Source organism: Dendrobates tinctorius, unplaced genomic scaffold (assembly GCF_039654945.1).
Source record: "Dendrobates tinctorius isolate UK_male_01 unplaced genomic scaffold, ASM3965494v1 ptg000048l, whole genome shotgun sequence".
NCBI classification, from domain to species: Eukaryota; Metazoa; Chordata; class Amphibia; order Anura; family Dendrobatidae; genus Dendrobates; species Dendrobates tinctorius.
Window position 1 is genome coordinate 11088371 of NW_027361716.1, and position 19337 is coordinate 11107707.

The 19337-nt window shown below is 43.6% G+C and overlaps 1 protein-coding gene across 7 annotated transcripts in view; it reads right to left on the minus strand.

The window, feature by feature from the left end:
* MPPED2 (metallophosphoesterase domain containing 2) overlaps positions 1–19337 on the minus strand; it is a 227723-nt gene that overhangs the window by 40276 nt on the left and 168110 nt on the right. For all 7 annotated transcript variants that reach the window (XM_073576291.1, XM_073576295.1, XM_073576293.1 and 4 more), the window contains one exon: positions 4000–4115. In XM_073576291.1, the coding sequence (XP_073432392.1) occupies positions 4000–4115 (116 nt within the window). The remainder of the gene's footprint in view (positions 1–3999; positions 4116–19337) is intronic.

Genomic DNA, 19337 nt, shown 5'->3' on the forward strand with positions numbered 1-19337 from the left:
GAGTGCTCCACATCACCATGTAGAGCGGCTCCTACTTGCCTACATAGCACATGTGAGTGCTCCACATCACCATGTAGAGCGGCTCCTACTTGTCTACATTGCACATGTGAGTGCTTCACATCACCATGCAGATCGGCTCCTACTTGTCTACATAGCACATGTGAGTGCTCCACATCACCATGCAGAGCGGCTCCTACTTGTCTACATAGCACGTGTGAGTACTCCACATTACCATGCAGAGCGGCTCCTACTTGTCTACATAGCACATGTGAGTGCTTCACATCACCATGCAGATCGGCTCCTACTTGTCTACATAGCACATGTGAGTGCTCCACATCACCATGCAGAGCGGCTCCTACTTGTCTACATAGCACATGTGAGTGCTCCACATCACAATGCAGAGCGGCTCCTACTTGTCTACATAGCACATGTGAGTGCTCCACATCACCATGCAGAGCGGCTCCTACTTGTCTACATAGCACATGTGAGTGCTCCACATCACCATGCAGAGCGGCTCCTACTTGTCTACATAGCACATGTGAGTGCTTCACATCACCATGCAGAGCGGCTCCTACTTGTCTACATAGCACATGTGAGTGCTCCACATCACCATGCAGAGCGGCTCCTACTTGTCTACATTGCACATGTGAGTGCTTCACATCACCATGCAGATCGGCTCCTACTTGTCTACATAGCACATGTGAGTGCTCCACATCACCATGCAGAGCGGCTCCTACTTGTCTACATAGCACGTGTGAGTACTCCACATTACCATGCAGAGCGGCTCCTACTTGTCTACATAGCACATGTGAGTGCTTCACATCACCATGCAGAGCGGCTCCTACTTGTCTACATAGCACATGTGAGTGCTCCACATCACCATGCAGAGCGGCTCCTACTTGTCTACATAGCACATGTGAGTGCTCCACATCACAATGCAGAGCGGCTCCTACTTGTCTACATAGCACATGTGAGTGCTTCACATCACCATGCAGAGCGGCTCCTACTTGTCTACATAGTACATGTGAGTGCTCCACATCACCATGCAGAGCGGCTCCTACTTGTCTACATAGCACATGTGAGTGCTTCACATCACCATGCAGATCGGCTCCTACTTGTCTACATTGCACATGTGAGTGCTCCACATCACCATGCAGAGTGGCTCCTACTTGTCTACATATCACATGTGAGTGCTTCACATCACCATGCAGATCGGCTCCTACTTGTCTACATTGCACATGTGAGTGCTCCACATCACCATGCAGAGTGGCTCCTACTTGTCTACATTGCACATGTGAGTGCTCCACATCACCATGCAGAGTGGCTCCTACTTGTCTACATTGCACATGCGAGTGCTCCACATCACCATGCAGAGTGGCTCCTACTTGTCTACATATCACATGTGAGTGCTCCACATCACCATGTAGAGCGGCTCCTACTTGTCTACATATCACATGTGAGTGCTCCACATCACCATGCAGAGTGGCTCCTACTTGTCTACATTGCACATGTGAGTGCTCCACATCACCATGCAGAGTGGCTCCTACTTGTCTACATTGCACATGCGAGTGCTCCACATCACCATGCAGAGTGGCTCCTACTTGTCTACATATCACATGTGAGTGCTCCACATCACCATGTAGAGCGGCTCCTACTTGTCTACATATCACATGTGAGTGCTCCACATCACCATGCAGAGCGGCTCCTACTTGTCTACATAGTACGTGTGAGTGCTCCACACCACCATGCAGAGCGGCTCCTACTTGTCTACATAGTACGTGTGAGTGCTCCACATCACCATGCAGAGCGGCTCCTACTTGTCTACATAGTACGTGTGATTGCTCCACATCACCATGCAGAGCGGCTCCTACTTGTCTACATAGTACGTGTGAGTGCTCCACACCACCATGCAGAGCGGCTCCTACTTGTCTACATAGTACATGTGAGTGCTCCACATCACCATGCAGAGCGGCTCCTACTTGTCTACATAGTACGTGTGATTGCTCCACATCTCCATGCAGAGCGGCTCCTACTTGTCTACATAGTACGTGTGAGTGCTCCACATCGCCATGCAGAGCGGATCCTACTTCTCATGTGATTTACACGAGGAGCCGTGAGCATTTGTGTCATCTATGATAAGTGGCCATTGTGGCTGCTCCCAGGCACCAAAGATTTGGATCTGACCCATTTACCATTACTTATCCCTAAATGCAGGGAGTAAGTCCTTGCCTATATCATAGTATACATACAAAATTGGCAATTTAGGTTAAAAAAAAAATTATGCCTAAAATGTATTGCTACAATAAAATTACAATATTCGGGACCAAATAAACTGAAACAAGGTAAATACCGATTGTCTTACACTACTTATACCTCTGGTTTCCTTTTGTATTGTCGGAAAGTAGAATAAGGTTGAACACATTCAAAATTCATATACCATATGGACCTTAGTAAGTTCAGAAGGCAAGTAGGGGCCATAAGTGGAGAAGTAGTGTATGGCAAAGGGGCAGACTGCACTCTCTGCACTTATTGATGGCAGCCGCTATGTTCTTGGCCGATGCCAGCTCCAGAGATGCTTCTAATACGATTGTGAGGCCCAGGGTGAAATATGATTTTGACTTCTCAAGAGGAATGTGATTAGATGGCTCGCTGGGTAAATCTATGTATTTACAGTATTTTATGAAAAATTTGCATTTTTTCAGGCAATGGATGATGCCAAATATGCACATTTTTTCTAATCTTTCACTTATTAAAAAAAAGTGATGTGAAAATTGGACATAAGCAGATAGAATTCAATAGCACAAATTCATGTCTGCTCATGAAAGTCCAAATGCGCCAAATTCATTAGGAAAGCCAATTTCAACACATTTGGTGCAAATCTCAGTAAGTAGTCTCTGCACTTTGACTGGTGCAGGATATATATAGTACCTGTGGGTTGCTGCTTTTATTCTTTATTTTCCTCATTTACATAGCGCCATGATATTCTGCAGCGCTTTACAGACACCATCATCGCTGTCCCCATTGGGGCTCACAATCTAAATCTAGTATGGTTTTGGAGTGTGTGAGGAAACTTGAGAACCTGGAGGAAACCCACACAAACATGGGGAGAGCAAATAAAATCCTTGGAAATGTTGCCCTTAGTGGGATTTGGACACAGGAATCCAGCGCTACAAAACAACAGTGCTAACCACTGAGCCATCGAGCTGCTTTGATGCAACTCGCCACCAGTACTGACACGTCTGGTCACAGCAGAAAATGCCAGTCCCATGCGTATGCACATGGGTGACCTTTACAGTTGTTTGGAAACATTATATTGGGCCGGGTACTTCCAGGAGGTCTTACTTTTTCTTTGCATGCAATCAGAGTCTTGGGCACTTTTGCGGTCACCATATGGTGGTAGCCTCGGTGTACACAGCTCTGCCATGGGCCAAAGCTCGTTGTGTGCTTCGTTTTAGACTAAATTCTGGCAATGCCTGCATACCCGTATACTCTGAAAGTCATATAGATCCCTGTTTACTTCTCTAAATGATTGCATTTCCAGTCCTGCCTTACTGGTACCCACCAAAGATGACACATGAATGCAGGGTGCACCACATGGACAGCAGATGGAGCTAGTGCCAGACTTAAAAGAAGCTCTTATATTTCTAGCCCATCCACTAAACCCATAAAACCTCAGAATTGGGAGCAGTTACCTGTCAGATAAATACAGTTAATAAAACAAATGGCCGAGCTGGAAGAGCTGCAGAACTGCTGTGGATATCCATTTAATTCTCCCCGGCTCCAGTAAATCAGAAAATTTAATTTAAACAACACCTAGGAACTCTCCAGATCTGCTGGGTTTAATTATCATGCCGGGCTCCTGTAAAGGCATCAATTTTTTTTCTTTATTCATTGCTTTGTGTGAGGAGGGAAAGCTGGTGCCCGGGATCGGAAGATTCATGCCGCTTACATTAAAGGCCGCTTCTGTGTGTGTAAGGTGACAGCACGTCCTTAACTTACCGAGGGGAGGGCCGTGAGTCATTAGAATGTCGATGCCCTCAGGGATAAGGTTCCACTTGTCAAGTAAAGACTGGCCTCTAGGAAGATTAAATCCCCATCCATTAAACCATGGTGTCCTGTAGAAAAAAAGAAGGTTTTTATCAGTAATAGCTTGTAAATAGATCTGTCACTGCAACATCAATTTCTTGATTTTTTTTAGTAATTTCTGTAATGGATAGGGTATGCTGGGGATTTTACATTTTTCACTTCTTGGGGATTATTTTTCCATTGCATGCAAATTTGTTATTTGTTTTATATATAATTTTTTTTACAGAAAGTTGAATCTATAAAAGTCACAAAAACACAAGAGCAAAAAAAAAAAAAACCACCTTGACCAAACATCAAGGCTCATATTTGGGGAAGTCATACTCATATTTGCCATTCAAATATTATAGAAGATGTGTTGGTATTTCAAGGGTTATCCAAAACTATCATTTTTTTTTTCTATGGGTCGAAGAACTAACAGGCAGGAATTTGCTAACTTCCTACTTGTTCCGCCCGCTGTCAATCTGCCCGTCACAAACCGCTCCTGCCGGCAATTCAGTAGCTTCTCTTCCGCTCTTCTCTGTTGATGGGCCTGACTCTGAGTGATAATGTCATGATGACTGATAACTAGCTATCCGCTGCCTAACTGCGAGGAGCATGGCGTCAGCTGTCGTGCCCCGTCGGCAGAGCACCCCGGAAGAGCTGCTGTGTTGACGTTTGGCAGGCATGGTCGGTGTCCAACCACTCTGTGCCAGCACTGGATAGAACAGGAAGGCAGTTCTCTCTGTTAACAACAACCTGCCTATAGGTTTTTAGTCCCATAGTAAAAATAATAATAGTCCTGGACAACACCTTTAATACATGACACCAGCAGTGAGGCTATATTGTGAATAACTCCACCACAGAACTGGGGCGATTCACTCCTGGTATCTGGTGTCCATTTCATCGTTTTAACCCTATTCAGAAATGTTCTTGCTAAGTTTTGAGGAGCAGAACACATAGAAATTCTTACTATTTATTTCTATAGTAAATCCACTTTGAGCTTCACATTTTTGGAGTTTTTGAAGCATTTTTTTCTTTTACTGGTTTACTGGTGATCAAAAAAGTATATGTCAGTTCTCTTAAGTGAATCCAGATTCAAAAATTCCAAATTAAAAAGCATTTACTGGAACGGTTTCCATTTTAAAAACTCATCAGGCAATTCATCAAATTATTTTCACCAGGTAGCAATATTATGGTACAACATGGAGTTTCACAATAATTTTTGCACTTTTGCTGTTTTCATGACAGTTTGAAGCAGTAGCGCAAAAATGACCAGCGCTGGGGAGATGGCAGAATGCGATGAGGCTATAAACCCGTCAACATTAATCAAAAGTGCTTGCATTTTTTTACGCCAGAAATGTTACTCCAGTCCTTGATTGGAAAGGCCCGTGTGAGAAGATGAGCTGAATCCTTTAAGTGATGTGAATTAATTCAGCTCATCATACTCCAGCAAGCCCATCATCGACGTTAGTCTTAATGATCTGGCCCCAAAAGTTTTTAATAGCCTCAAAAATCTTAAAAATGAACACAGCCTTAGAGCGACTTCTAATTAGCATGGCACATGCACAAAATCACGGGAGTGGATCTGAGATGAGGACTATCTGGCATGTAACCACCGTGGACATACGCAAAACACAGCGATAGATCACTTAGCTCTGGACAGCTTTCGATATATGTCTTTGCATTTAACAATTGTGGTAACCCAGAGTTTCCAGTTTAAGATCTTTTACCCCTAAAAATAGTGTACCAAACAGACATCACATAGGGCCAAGTCCAGCACCTTCAGGTGTGAAACTGTAGAGACTCTGTGAGCCACCATACAGGGTGAGCTGAAGCCTCAGTTATGCTTGCTGTTACTCATCTTTCATGTGTTATTACCCAGCTGCTAAAAATTTACAAATATATTAACGCTGGAAAGCAAAAAATTTGATTATGTCAGACCCTTAACGACGACCAAAGAAATGTAATTATAGAGGACAAAGAAAATGCTGAGATATTAGACAGGTACTTGTCACCCATGTTCACTAATGAACTGACTGTGCCAGGGCCCATTCAGCAAGGCAGAAGTCAAAGTTCACCATTCAATATAACTAAATTAACACAAGTAAAAGTACGGCTGTGTCTGAGGCGATTAAATATTGACAAAGCCCAGATGGCATTCATCTATGGATATTGAGGGAGTTGAGCTCAGTAATTCACAGATTGCTGTATCTCATCATCATAGACTCTCTTGGAACAGGGCTGGTGCCACAGGATTAGAGGATGGCTGACGTGGTACCGATATATGAGGTGCATCCATTCAACTATAGTTCTGTTTGACATCAGTGGTGTGCAAATTTTTTGAAGGTATTGCAAAAGATGAGCTTTAAATGTATAATGTAGGAAAAATGGAGGAGCAAAAGGCGCAATAGGGTCTTATCCGAGGTTAAATGCTATACTATAAGATATTACTAGTTTAGATAGGTCAAATGTCACTTCTGTAATATCTGCACCAAAATGAAGTAGTTGTCGATGTGCAGGCATCCATCTGCCTCCCATGACTCGATTGTGGTCAAAATAGCAGACAAAGGACTGCTGAAGACCCCCATCACTGCCATCGTAGTACTTCTTTGAAGCTCACCCAAAAGGTTGCAAATCACAGTCTCTGAGTTTCATAGGAGACTATGAACATCAAGCTATATACTTCATTACAGTTGTATTATTGTAAGGGGCAATTTAAGAAACTAAAAAAAGGAACAAATAAAAAATCCAAAGTTTATTCAAAAATACATTAAAAAGACAAAATAAAAAAAACATCCAGAGTGGCCAAGATGTATGAAACCGTAGACGTTTTGGACTATAACTTATCCTTACTCATACGATATTTGATGTGGTTATGTGGTCATCAAAGATGAATGTGCAAGGAAACAAACAGCATTTGACAATGCCACATTTTTAATGAAACCCAATAGCAAAAATTATATTAAGCCAAAAATACATGCATTTTAGTAAAAAAATGAAAGGCCTATAAGGAGGTCAACCCCTTTACATGAAAAAGAAGGACTTGGGTAATATAGCTTCAAGTAACTGAAGCAGCAGTACTCAATGCCAAGCAGCAGCTGCAAAAGCAAATAAAGAGTTGTAAAAAGAAATAAAAAACGGTGATACCAATATATTTTTATCCCTTTATAAATCACTTGTATTTATATAATATCACTTGTATTAAAGTATAACTTTAATTTATTCATGTAAACTTCTGCTCTTTCTGGGGTTTTCAGTCAAGTGGGCGGTCCTATCAGTGACTGACAACTATCTCTGTATGCACACTTAAAAAAGCGGTGGGACAGCCCACTGGACCAAAATTCCCAGAAAAAAAATCAATGGATTAAATTATTAAAACACAAGTAACACTGATTCTTGTCTCCCAAAACTATGCATCGATGTAATCCCCCCCCTTTTGCACTTACACATGATGCCTGTAGACTTATAAATCCTCACAGCAAGTGAACTGCACAGTGTGGGGATTCTCTGGTACAAGTGTAGGGAGAAGGACCGGGCCAGTCATACCTCTCTCGTGTGAGGGCCAGAACTATTGGGGCTGCCACCACTGTTGCCAGGGGTAGAGCTTTCTGACCAGGCCAGACCTTTGCACCTGACTGTAGGGGGCAGGTCAGACTTAAAAGGGACGGTTCGCGCCAGTGCAGGGCTCTTGGCGGGAAGACAGAGTGCGCAGCAGGAGAAGGTTGATTCCACTTTCCACAGGGAGATGTCAGAGTACAGGAGATGTCAGGTAGCACTAGCCCATGTGCCTACCGATTGTGAGCAACTTGTAATTGTCTGCCCTCTCACCTCTGATTCGGAGAAGACATCTCGTGCATGCCGTTCCACTGACAATTGCTGGCGCGCTATTTTGTACTGACCGGGAGGAACACGCAGAGCCATGAAACAGAACCCTGGCTCCCTCCTCCGAACCTAGATATTCATCGGTGGTTCCACAGATTACTCCACATCGTGTGATTCTGCCCGAGACCACGAGGCTGTGCCTAGGGAAGCCAGGATACGTCGCTGCGCCACCATGGGATTTCAAGCCTTCAACATCCGGAAACATCAGACTGATAAGTTCACCTGTTATATGAACATTATTTCTCTTTCTGTTACTATACTGAGCATTATCCATTAGGCCTGTTTCACACTTCCGTTTTTTCAAATCCGTCAAAATCCGTTGTTTTCCGTAAAAAAACGGATCCGCCATTTTTTGCAGGATCCGTTTTTTTTTGTCCCATAGACTTCCATTACGGTTACCGCGGATCCGTCAAAAAAACGGATCCGTTTTTAAAAAACCGGATCCGTTTGCATCAGTTTCCGTCAAAAAAACGGAAACGGATCCGTTTGGCGGACACAAAAACGGAAGTGTGAAACAGGCCTTACACCCCCTGCATACTCTCCCTGCGTGGAGTATCCCCTGTAATAAACCTGTTAACTCTTACTCTGCCTCCTGCTCGTCACTGCATCCTGCGTTCCTGCTATATCTTATACCAGCAGCGAGCAGTCATTTGACTGCAAGTATGAAATTTGAACTTTTCTGGCCATAATCTGACTACACTAGGGCTCTGAAACAAGTGGCCCGGAAGTCACATGTGGCCCTGGAAGCTGAATCATGCGTAGACCCCCTGATGATAGCGGCCCGGTCCTGGGATCTGCCAATACCAGCGCTTTATTTCAGTTGAATGTGGGTTCTTGAATACACATTCAGTTGAACTGTATTGCCGCACAGATACAAGCTCTCTGCACTGTAACACTAGTGCCAGCCACCGGCAGGCCGAGGTCAGCTGCTGGTCTCTGATTGGGTGGCGGCTGGTATTGGTATTGCTGTGCAAAGAGCTTATGCAGAGGACACACATTCAAATGAAATAAAGCACTGCCGTCAGCAAACCCCTGACCCGGACCGCGATTATCAAGATGTCTATAGTGCCTGCGGGCCACAAGTGCAGATAAGAGGACTCCGAGGGAACACAGGACAAGTGAGAAGAATGTTTTTTTCTTTTACGCTTATGTGAAGAGGAGCACAATAGGAAACATTAATACAATATGGGGACCCGGATGGGGAGTTTACTCTAAAATGGTGACATTACTATAATATTGGGACCAGAATGGGGCATTATTACAAGATGAAGATGAGGATGGTCACATTACTACAAGAAGGGGACCAGGATGGGGACATAGCTACAAGATATGGAGCATGATGGGGACATTGCTACAAGAGGACCAGGACAGGGACATTACTACAAGATGAGGACCAGGATGGCAGACATTACCACAAGAAGGGGACCAGGATGGGGACATTACTACAAGATGAGGACGAGGCTGGGGACATTACAACAAGAAGGGGACCGGATGGAGATGGGGACATAGCTACAAGAAGGAGACCAGGATAGGGACATAGCTACAAGATGAGGAGCATGATTTCCTGCAAAGAATGCAACCCTTAAATTATTTTTTTTCTATGTGCGGCCCATATACCCAGCCGAGTTTGGGACCCCTGGACTAGATTGTGCGAGGCAAGATACAGTAAATTCGTCGCGTGAGTACATGTATGCAAATCGCATACTTGTGGTCAAACCCCTCTTATACCAGCGCTGGAGAACCCTCACAGCGGGCAGTGCATGCGATGTGAGTATTCACAAGTCTGCAGGCACACAGCCTAAGCCAGGACAGCCCCTTTAAGCAAAAGAATAGGGTGGTATATTGAATAAAATGCTGCAACATATCTCTAAGCATCTTAGATCCCCGTTACACGCTTCAATGTCCCAGCGATCCCACCAACAATCCGATGTGGATGGGATCGCTGGGACATAGTTAGCTAAACACTGGTGAGCTGTCACATAGGCAGACTCACCAGCAATCAGGACCAGCGAGCACGCTGGTATCCAGGGTAAACAGCGGGTAACTAAGCTCCGCGTGGCGCTTAGTTATCCGCTGTTTACCATGGATACCCGATCAGGACCACAGAGCACTCTGGTATCCAGGGTAAACAGCGTGTATCTAAGCGCCGTGCGGCGCTTAGTTACCCGCTGTTTACCCTGGATACCCGATCAGGATCAGAGCACGCTGGTATCCATGGTAAACAGTGGCTATCTAAGCGTCGCGCGGCGCTTAGTTACCTGCTGATTACCCTGGATACCAGCTCCCAGCGTCTGCTATATGGCGCTGGGAGCTCGCTGTTCGTTGGTCTCTCGCTGTCACACGCAGCGATGTGTGCTGCCCAGCGGGAAACCAACGATAGATTTATGGCCCAGACCATTAGGCAACGATTAGCAATCAGCCAACTGATCGTTGGTACATGTCACACGCAATGATGTTGTTTCGACATCGTTGCAACGTCACCAGACTGGTGACGTTGCAACGATATCGTTCACAATATCATTGTGTGTAACGGGGCGTTTATACTCAGACTAATGTTTGCCAAACCTACAGATGTTGACAGGTTCAGCAGTCTAATGTGTATGGCGTCCCGACTCTCTCCCAAAAGCTGATGTTGAGGAATATAAAGATCCAGCATATCTGCTTTCAGACTTCTGTTTTTTTTCTTCTCCTCTAAATAAGCCACCACCATAAATTTATAGCAGTGGCTTTCACATAGAGAACTCTTGGCAAAGCAAGGGCTCCTATGTGTACTAGAGGCGGCAAAAACCGTTGACGTGCGAAAGATCGGCCAAAACATCATTCGGCTGAGTGTTTTGGAGCTGAAGATGCAGGATATCCAAAGTAGGAATAGAAGGAGCATGATACTTGCTATTTCTCTCTTTGTATTGTAGGGATCCGTACTCACTTGGCTGGGGTTGAGGTAGGCACAGGAAGTGGTATTGCTGAAATGTCCAAGCAAGTTTATTGAAACTGCATAAACTCCTCTGGATAGCAAAACGAACTAAACAAAGTGAAAACAAACAGAAAATAAACAGTCCATATAGCACTGCGGGTCCACCCGCTCAAGTCAATGTCTTTATCAACACATGGGAGGTCTCCACACCTCCAGCCACAGACACTGAATGAGAGACTCAATCTCCAATTTATCTGCCAAACCACACCCCTGGGTTGGGATATGCGAGCGGTCATTCCCACCCATCTGTTATTACTGCTCGTAAAAACCGGCCCTGGAATGGCTAAATATATGTGCTGGAGCATACTTCCGAGCTCACATCACCACAGCTAACAGCCATGATGACACATATCTCCTCGAGGACTTGTCCGCTGGCCATCTTACAATAGCTAAGTAGTGTAACACGCTATCAGTATCATATTGGAGTTTGTATGGCCTCTTGGAAAATAGGATACTAGTCCACTTTAATTTCAAAGTAAACTTATCCTATCAGTGCAGATGCAGGTAATGGTCAATTGTGAATTTACCTCCAAAAAGCAAATGCTTGTTTTGAAGGTCACCTTCAGATAAGGTGGCCGTGTTGGTCCTCAATTCCTGCATTCTGACAGGGTTCTGCTGCACATAATCCAGACATGTCAGCCCATGATGGACATTTAGGGAACCCCCCAACATAACTAACCTGAATGTATGAACCTGTGCTCAGTTACCGTCTTCTGAGCTGCGGATGGACAGAGTGGAATGATGCAAAAAAAAAAAAAAGAAGTATTCAGACATCCTATTGCTGAAGTATGTCAGAGCAAAGCGTGGGGATTTGTCACGGCTGATTAAACACTGGTGCAGTGGGTAATCTGACAAGGGTGGAAGAATGTGTGAGGACAATTTCTTGACTCATCTTTAACATGCATGGCTGAGAAAGTTTTCAAAAGCCGCCTGACCTCAGAGACTGAGGAAAGCGAATGCTAAAATAATACATGGTACAATACAGAACCTACACGTGACATATATACAATAGATAAGGTCTGCTGTGTTTAACAGTTCACGCAAAGTGGATGGGATTTCATGAAAACTCATGTTCACCGAGCTTTTAAAGAAGATGCGGAGCTGTGCCACGGACGGCTGATGCTCACCTTCTCCATAGAACAATCCTGCTCCTATTATATTAATGGAATGAGGTACTCTCCAAAGCCTCCCAAACTCTCTAAAGGCTGACAACTGTCTTGTACACAGGAATGCTCGGCTCGGCAGAGTGCTCCTGTGATCTCTAGGAAAGCTGGATTCCTTTGGCAGTGGCTTATCTCCAGAGAACAAAGAATTACCGTATCCGTCAGGAATCATATTGGGTCCACCATCTGTCAGGGGAGACTCCCAAAGGTCCCAAAACACATTAGACTAACTGACTCGGCCAACTTTCATCTAATATGTTTGGTGGCCTTAAAACCTAATCACCCAAAAGTTTTGTCTTTTGTAATTTTCATGTCACAAAAAAAAATTATTCAAAAAAGTATTCCAATTAAGTTAGAAAATAATATCACGCCATATAAAATGCACGTCAGGACGGGAAACCTCAGAACTGTGCTGGGATTTAAAATTGCCTTCATTTAAGCCCCCCGAATACGTCACAGGATTTTTTTTTTAAATGAAGCACTAATATTACAGCAGCTCAAAAAATATATATTTTAGATGCATTTCTGTTTTTGCCAATTCTTTATACTTATATAAAGCATTATACAGTACATTACAATGCTGTATTTTAACTAACAATTGTTTTAAATCCATATGAAGAAAAACAACGGATGTCACTCACCGTTCAAATATGCAAAAACTTTATTCCGAAGTACAAGGCATCTGCACGGGAGACATGTGAAAAGTACGGACTACGGCCGTTTCGCGCTCCTGCGCTTCTGGACCCGTTGAAGCGCAGGAGCGCAAAACGGCCGTAGTCCATACTTTTCACGTCTCCCGTGCAGATGCCTTGTACTTCGGAATAAAGTTTTTGCATATTTGATCGGTGAGTGACATCCGTTGTTTTTCTTCATATGGATTTATTGCATGTTGCTGCTTATGGATTGAGCACCCGTTCATTGCCTTGGGGTTTTATGGCGACATAATTGCTATGTGTGTTTTCTGCCTCTGGGATTCAGATAGAGGAAAAGGTGGAACAGTGGTGCTTAGAGCTTTTTTTTTGTATCGTAACAATTGTTTTATCTAATCAAAGAAAAATTGCGATAATATTGTTATAGGATAGTTGGGATTGTGTTGCCGACCCTTGCAGGACAATGGGGGCATTTTAAATTCTAGGCAGCACCATAAACCATAATTATTATGTGCTTATAATATAAAGATTCCAAAGACAGAATTATATTGTATATTAAAAATATATATTATTTTATATAAAAATGTATACTAAAAAAATCACTGTATTCATTACTTTCATCCAATCTACTGCAGGCCAGATCGTCTTTAAATGAACACTCTAGGAAAAAAATAGAGAAGAAAAATTATCAAGGGAATTATGTCTATAACTCAGAATAGAGTTATAAAATAGAGCAGAGCCCAAAGATTTGCAATGTGAATTCAAAGAACGCCAAACAAAGTAGTCACTGTCCTGCCCTTAGGCTCCATACGAGGCATAACCCGATTTATCTGACTTCGTCTTCCTTTAAGTTGTAATCATATTGCCAATCATTGCTAGATTTCTTCTGACCAGCCGAATATTCATGCTTATTTGAATTTACTTTCTTTTTTCCTGAATAATTTTGGATTCGTCAGTCCTTTGTAGTCTTGGAGCAAAATTACCGCACTGTCATTCAGGCATCACAAAGCTGTCAGGATCATCCTCGATCCTCAAATACCTGGGACAGCTCAATCTCACCACAGTCTCATCATCAGAGAACGACGTCCGAGTGCTGTGTGGATGTCACTCTCCATACTGCAAAAGTCAAGAAACGTAACCATTTTCTTTTGCTGCCACTTGATGTTGCCTCATGGATCAGAGATCTCTGCCATCTCACAGGGAATTGCCTGACAAATCATGTCAAATGGCCGTGACTTACAAAAATAAGTCTCATCCAGTGCTTCAAAGGTGACCATGAGAGGTCAATGTGATTACATATATATATATACACTAGCTGAAGAGCCCGGCGCTGCCCGGGAATAGTAACTAACTGTGGTTAGTTATAGCAAATTATAATTATCCTCCATCCCTTAGTCCCGTGCCCATATACCCATCATACATATCCACCATCCCATAGGCCCGTGCCCATATACCCATCACACATCCTCCATCCCATAGTCCCATGCCCATATACCCATCATACATATCCTCCATCCCATAGGCCCGTGCCCATATACCCATCACACATCCTCCATCCCATAGTCCCATGCCCACATACCCATCATACATATTCGCCATCCCATAGTCGAGTGCCCATATACCCATCACACATCCTCCATCCCATAGTCCCATGCCCATAAACTCATCACACATATCCTCCCTCCCATAGTCCCGTGCCCATATACCCATCATACATATCCACCATCCCATAGTCCCTCATACATATCCTCCATCCCATAGTCGAGTGCCCATATACCCATCACACATCCACCATCCCATAGTCCCATGCCCATATACCCATCATACATATTCGCCATCCCATGGTCGAGTGCCCATATACCCATCACACATCTTTCAGCTCATAGTCCCATGCCCATAAACCCATCATACATATCCTCATCCCATAGTCCCATGCCCATATACCCATCATACATATCCTCCATCCCATAGGCCCGTGCCCATATACCCATCATACATATCTTCCATCCCATAGTCCCGTGCCCATATACCCATCATACATATCCTCCATCCCATAGTCCAGTGCCCATATACACATCACACATCCTCCATCCCATAGTCAACCATTATGACATCATAAGCGGCGGGGCTTGCAACCTATGATGAATCAGCGTCGCCATGGCAACCATTATGACATCATAATGAGGGGCGGGGCTTGATACGCACACTTTTTCCCCATTACGTAGATAGGGGCAAAATTGTTTGGTGAATTGGAACGTGCGGGGTTAAAATTTCGCCTCACAACATAGCCTATGACGCTCTCGGGTTCCAGACGTGTGACTGTGCCAAATTTTGTGGCTGTAGCTGCGACGGTGCGGATGCCAATCCCGGACACACACACACACACACATACATACATACACACACAGTGTGAAAATAAGTATTTGATACACTGCCGATTTTGCAAGTTTTTCCATCTGCAAAGAATGGAGAGGTCTGTAATTTTTATCATAGGTACACTTCAACAGTGAGAGACAGAATCTAATAATAAAAACTAGAAAAAACATTATGATTTTTAAACAATCAAATTGTATTTTTATTGCATGAAATAAGTATTTGATCACCTTCCAACCAGCACTAATTTCTCCAAGGCCGGGGTCACACTTACGAGAAACTCACACGAGTCTCGCGTCTCAATACCCGGCACTGCCGCCGCCACTCGGACCGGAGCACTCAGCTGCATAGAAATACACACTCCGGTCCAGAGTGCCGGCGGCAGTGTTGGGTATTGAGACGCCAGACTTGTGCAAGTTTCACGCAAGTGTGACCCCGGCCTAAGAAGTCCTCCTATTCTGCACTCATTACCTGTATTAATTGCACCTGTTTGAACTCGTTAACTGTATAAAAGCCACCTGTCAACGCACTCAATCACACAGCAACCTCTCCACCATGGTCAAAACCAAAGACCTGTCTAATGACACCTGGGACAAAATTGTAGACCTGTATGATGGGATGGGCTACAGGACAGTAAACAAGCAGCTCGGTGAGAAGGCAACAACTGTTGGCACGATTATTAGAAAATGGAAGAAACACAAGATGACTGTCAATCGTCCTCGGTCTGGGGCTCCATGCAAGATCTCGCCTTGTGGGGTAAGGACGAATCTGAGGAAGGACAGGAATCAACCCAGAACTACACGGGAGGACCTGGTTAAAGACCTGAAGAGAGCTAGGACCACAGTCACAAACATTACTGTTAGTAACACACTACGCCATCATGGATTAACCCTTCTCACGCCAACACATATTCAGGCCAGTTTGAAATTCACCAATGACCAGCTGGATGATCCAGAGGAGACATGGGAGAAGGTAATGTGGCCAGATGAGACCAAAATAGAACTTTTTGTATCAACTCCACTTGCTGTGTTTGAAGAAAGAAGGATGAGTACAATCCCAAGAACACTGTCCCAACCATGAAACATGGTGGGGGAAACTTCATACTTTGGGGTGCTTTTTTGCAATAGGGACAGGATGACTGAACCGTATTTAAGGGAGGATAGATGGGGTCATGTATCACAAGATTTTGGCCAACAACCTCCTTCCCTCAGTAAGAGCATTGAAGAAGGGTCATAGCTAGATCTTCCAGCAGGACAATAACCTGAACCACATGGCCAAGGAAATTTAAGAGTGGCTCCATAAGAAGCATTTCAAGGCCCTGGAGTGGTCTAGCCAGTCTCCAGAACTGAACCCAATAGAAAATGTTTGGAGGGAACTAAAATTCAATATTGCCCAGCGACAGTCCCAAAACCTGAAAGATCTGGAGATCTGTATGGAGGATTGGGCCAAAATCTCTGCTGCAGACGTGTGCAAACTTGGTCAAGAATTACAGGAAACGTCTGACCTCTGTAATTGCAAACACAGGTTTCTGTACCAAATATTAAGTTCTGTTTTTCTATTGTATCAGGTATTTAATTTGCAATTTATTGCATGAAATACGTAAATATCATACAATGTGATATTCTGGATTTTTCTTTTTAAAAGATTAGGTCTCTCACAGTTGAAGTGTATCTATGATAAAAATTACAGACATCTCCATTCTTTGTAGGTGGGAAACATAGCAAAATCGGCAGTGTATCAATATATATTATACAGCGTGCATGTGTGAGTATATATGTGTACACACACACCAAGACAACAAGGTGGACCTATTTAGTCTTGCACAAGATCAATCTTCCTACAGAACGTTCATCCAGTAAATAAAATATTTCATCTTAATATATACTTACCTTGTAATGTCTTCACATCTTGTTCCGTCCAAATGTGTCCGGATCACACAATTTCAAGTGGCGGAAGTTCATCGACTGCCATATTGGGACACCCAAGTGATGGGTGTCTCAATATGGAAACAGCCTCTTGTGCGGTACCACTAGCGGAACACCGTCACCCCACACACACTGTATATGCCGTACACACCACACACACACTGTATACGCCGTACGCACCACACAAACACACTCTGTATATGCCGTACTCGCCACAGACACACACACAGTACACGCCATACGCAGCCTCTTGCGCGATACCACCAGCGGAACACTGTCGCGAACACGCCGCCGCCGGAATCAGCCAAATGATTCACTGGCTTGAGAGATTCTCAACGCTGCAAAGCCTACCCCATCGTGACATTACCGCTCTCCCAATGCGATAGCATTGGACCTTCATCTAGTAGAATATAAGAATGTCAGACTTGGTTGCTTACAGTATGTTGGCACTTATTATCTATACATTTAATATTTACATAGGGTTGCCGGTTGCCATAGTAAATATGCACATTAACTGTATATTATTTTTTCATACGTACTCAAAACAATACCATTTAAAGGAGGTAAAATCCATATTGTAAATCCCGGCATTTAATTACTGTACATGTTATCTACAAGGGGTATCTGTGTGGCTTGGAGTAAACTTGGGAAATTCCAAGATTTTGTCTCCTAAGGAAAATTCCTGCCCATATCCACAGTATGGCTTACGAACATCATGGACTGAGGTCAGCGGCTTCAGATCTGATTTTTTTTTCCCCCTATAAAAAATTGCGTGTGAAACACATTTTATCTGAAAGCGTTAAGGACCGTACCGGTTACCTTTATTTGCACTCACAGCCCCTAATTCTCTCTAGGTTTATAGTCAGCGTTTGCTTGTACCAGTCACAACTCATGGTCAAAAGTGGCGCTATTTGTTTTTTTTTTTCTATTTTCCACAAAAAAAATATATAGCACCGGGATAAGTAGGAGCAATTCTTTCAATTTTTTTTCCATAGCATAATGTAATTTAGCGTGCATAATAAACTGATGAAGACTCCAGACATGGCAGCTCATTTCTCCATTACTTCATACCGAAGGGGACAACATTTCATCAATAATGACCCTGGAAAAATGACACGGAAGACGACACAGTGTAGAAATCATTTTGCTGTCCTGTATAATTGTCAGTAAGTGCGGCCGGCTCATCCCATCATATAGGCTTCTAGATTTCAGTGGGTAAAAGCCTGCATGGAAGAGGAACAGCTTGCCTCCTGCCTGACATCCCCTGAAAGAAGAGGCAGTAAACATTTATTGCTGGCTGTAAAATTCATTATCACCTTTTCTAAAGAGCCATTTCTATTCAGGACCTCTCCTGTATGCTGAACATGGAGGTGCAGTAAAACAATGCAATCTTCCAGCCTCTTGTGACACCAGCAAACTGCGCAAAGACGACAGCGAGCCAACCGGGCGAGGATTGCTATAGCACGGCGGCTTGTTAGGATGGGAGAAAGATTACCTGCATCAGGGCGAGCAAGACCGCTCTATACATCGGAGCCTTGTTATTCATTACCGAAGACATTTATCAGAAAAGGATGCAATAGCCATATACCACAAAGCTGGGAAATGATCGGATTTTAGGAAATAAAAAATAAAAATAGAATAAATAATGCAATTTAAAAGCTGTATACAGTGGGTATGGAAAATATTCAGACCCCTTTAAATTGTCCACTCTTTGTTTCATTGCAGCCATTTGGTAAATCCAAAAAAAGTTCTTGTTTTTTCTCATTACTGTACACTCTGCACCTCATCTTCACTGAAAAAAACAGAAATGTAGACATTTTTGCAAATTTATTAAAAAAGAAAAACTGAAATATCACATGGTCGTAAGTATTCAGACCCTTTCCTCAGACACTCATATTTAAGTCACATGCTGTCCATTTCCTTGTGATCCTCATTGATATGGTTCTACTCCTTCATTGGAGTCCAGCTGTGTTTAACTAAACTGATAGGACTTGATTTGGAAAGGCACCTGTCTATATAAGACCTCACAGCTCACAGTGCATGTCAGACCAAATGAGAATCATGAGGTCAAAGGAGCTGGCCAAGGAGCTCAGAGACAGAATTGTGGCAAGGCACACACCTGGCCAAGGTTACCAAAGAATTTCTGCAGTACTCAAGGTTTATAAGAGCACAGTCCTTAACTGGAAGAAGTTTGGGACCACCAGAAGGATTGCTAGACCTGGCTGTCCAGCCAAACTGAGTAGTCGTGGGAGAAGAGCCTTGGTGAGAGAGGTGAAGAAGAACCCCAAGATCACTATGGCTGTGA